The sequence below is a fragment of the Cibotium barometz genome, chromosome 26 (assembly GCF_041138505.1).
Source record: "Cibotium barometz isolate CiBa-2024 chromosome 26, ASM4113850v1, whole genome shotgun sequence".
In the NCBI taxonomy this organism is placed as follows: domain Eukaryota; kingdom Viridiplantae; phylum Streptophyta; class Polypodiopsida; order Cyatheales; family Cibotiaceae; genus Cibotium; species Cibotium barometz.
The window spans coordinates 46,613,696-46,614,750 of record NC_141071.1 but is presented as its reverse complement, the minus strand read 5'-3'; the positions used below and the strand labels follow the sequence as shown (position 1 = coordinate 46,614,750).

The window sequence follows — 1,055 nt, the reverse complement described above, 5'->3', positions numbered from 1 at the left end:
CCGAGGCCGCATACCCACGCGCGTCTGTTCAGTTGTGCTGTTAGGCTGCTTATTGCGCACACGCTAGCAGGCAGCTTGCCGATGGCATCAAGGTCACAAGACAAGTGCATGATCAAGAGCATCGTGCTTCTAGTAGTAGCGCTGATATTCAGCTCCGTAGCCACCGCGCGCCCTTGGAGCATCCTGCCGTCTCTGGAGTACTACGTGCAGGTAGAGCTGGACGGCCAGGATCTGGGCGTTCTCATCCCGGCCATCGACAGCACCACCACCAATAGCTTTGGCCGCACGGAGCTTTTTGCCTTCAACGTGACAGAGGGCGCTGAGGCATCCTCCAAGCAGCTGGGCTTCATCCGGGGCTACACCGTCCAGGCCAGCTACACCTCCGCTGCCCATGGCGTGGAGGTGGAGGTTCTCTCTTACGACGATGGCTCCCTCAACGGCACCATCAGCCTGCAGGGCCTCATCAACTCCGGCACCAACGAGATCGCCGTGGTGGGTGGCACCGGCGACTTTCGCGGCGTGCGAGGCTACGGCATCGTCACCCAGCTCAATTCCTCGGCTACCCTTGCCCTCTTCCATCACGAGCTCCGCTTCCTCTAGGAGGTAGCTAACACCGAGCTCAACACACAAGGCCCTCAAACAAAAGAAACAAAAATGTAAAGAGCTACAGTCCAAGGCCCTCAAACAAAACAAACAAAAATGTAAAGAGCTACAGTCATTACACATGTACACTTTCTTTGTTTTTCTTTCACCTCCCACTGTTAGAGAGATTTCTTGTGGTGGATATCATACTTTCAACATTTTTGAAAAGAAGTGGCTGCCTTCTCTACACAATCTCACTTTGGACAAACTTACCTCAAGCTTTGCCTTTCACTTCTAATGTTCTGTCGCCTTAGAACATTGAGCCTGGGCTTCTACTCGTTTGTGCACTACATCATGTGGCCATGCTAAGGAAACTCCTTACCATCACTCGTCTCATTACGAGTGTTTGTGTTCTTGGACTGGTGTTCAAGAAGTTGGATATGCAAGTATCATTTGCAATCATCGTCTTAGGA

General features: G+C 52.1%; 1 protein-coding gene across 1 annotated transcript; it reads left to right on the top strand.

Annotated features, from left to right (window-relative positions):
* On the top strand, positions 1 to 831 carry LOC147624027 (uncharacterized). The gene has a single exon (XM_086820924.1). The coding sequence runs from the start codon at positions 82 to 84 to the stop codon at positions 598 to 600; it is 519 nt and encodes a 172-aa protein (XP_086677050.1). The 5' UTR covers positions 1 to 81; the 3' UTR covers positions 601 to 831.
* The last annotated feature ends 224 nt before the right edge of the window (positions 832 to 1,055 follow it).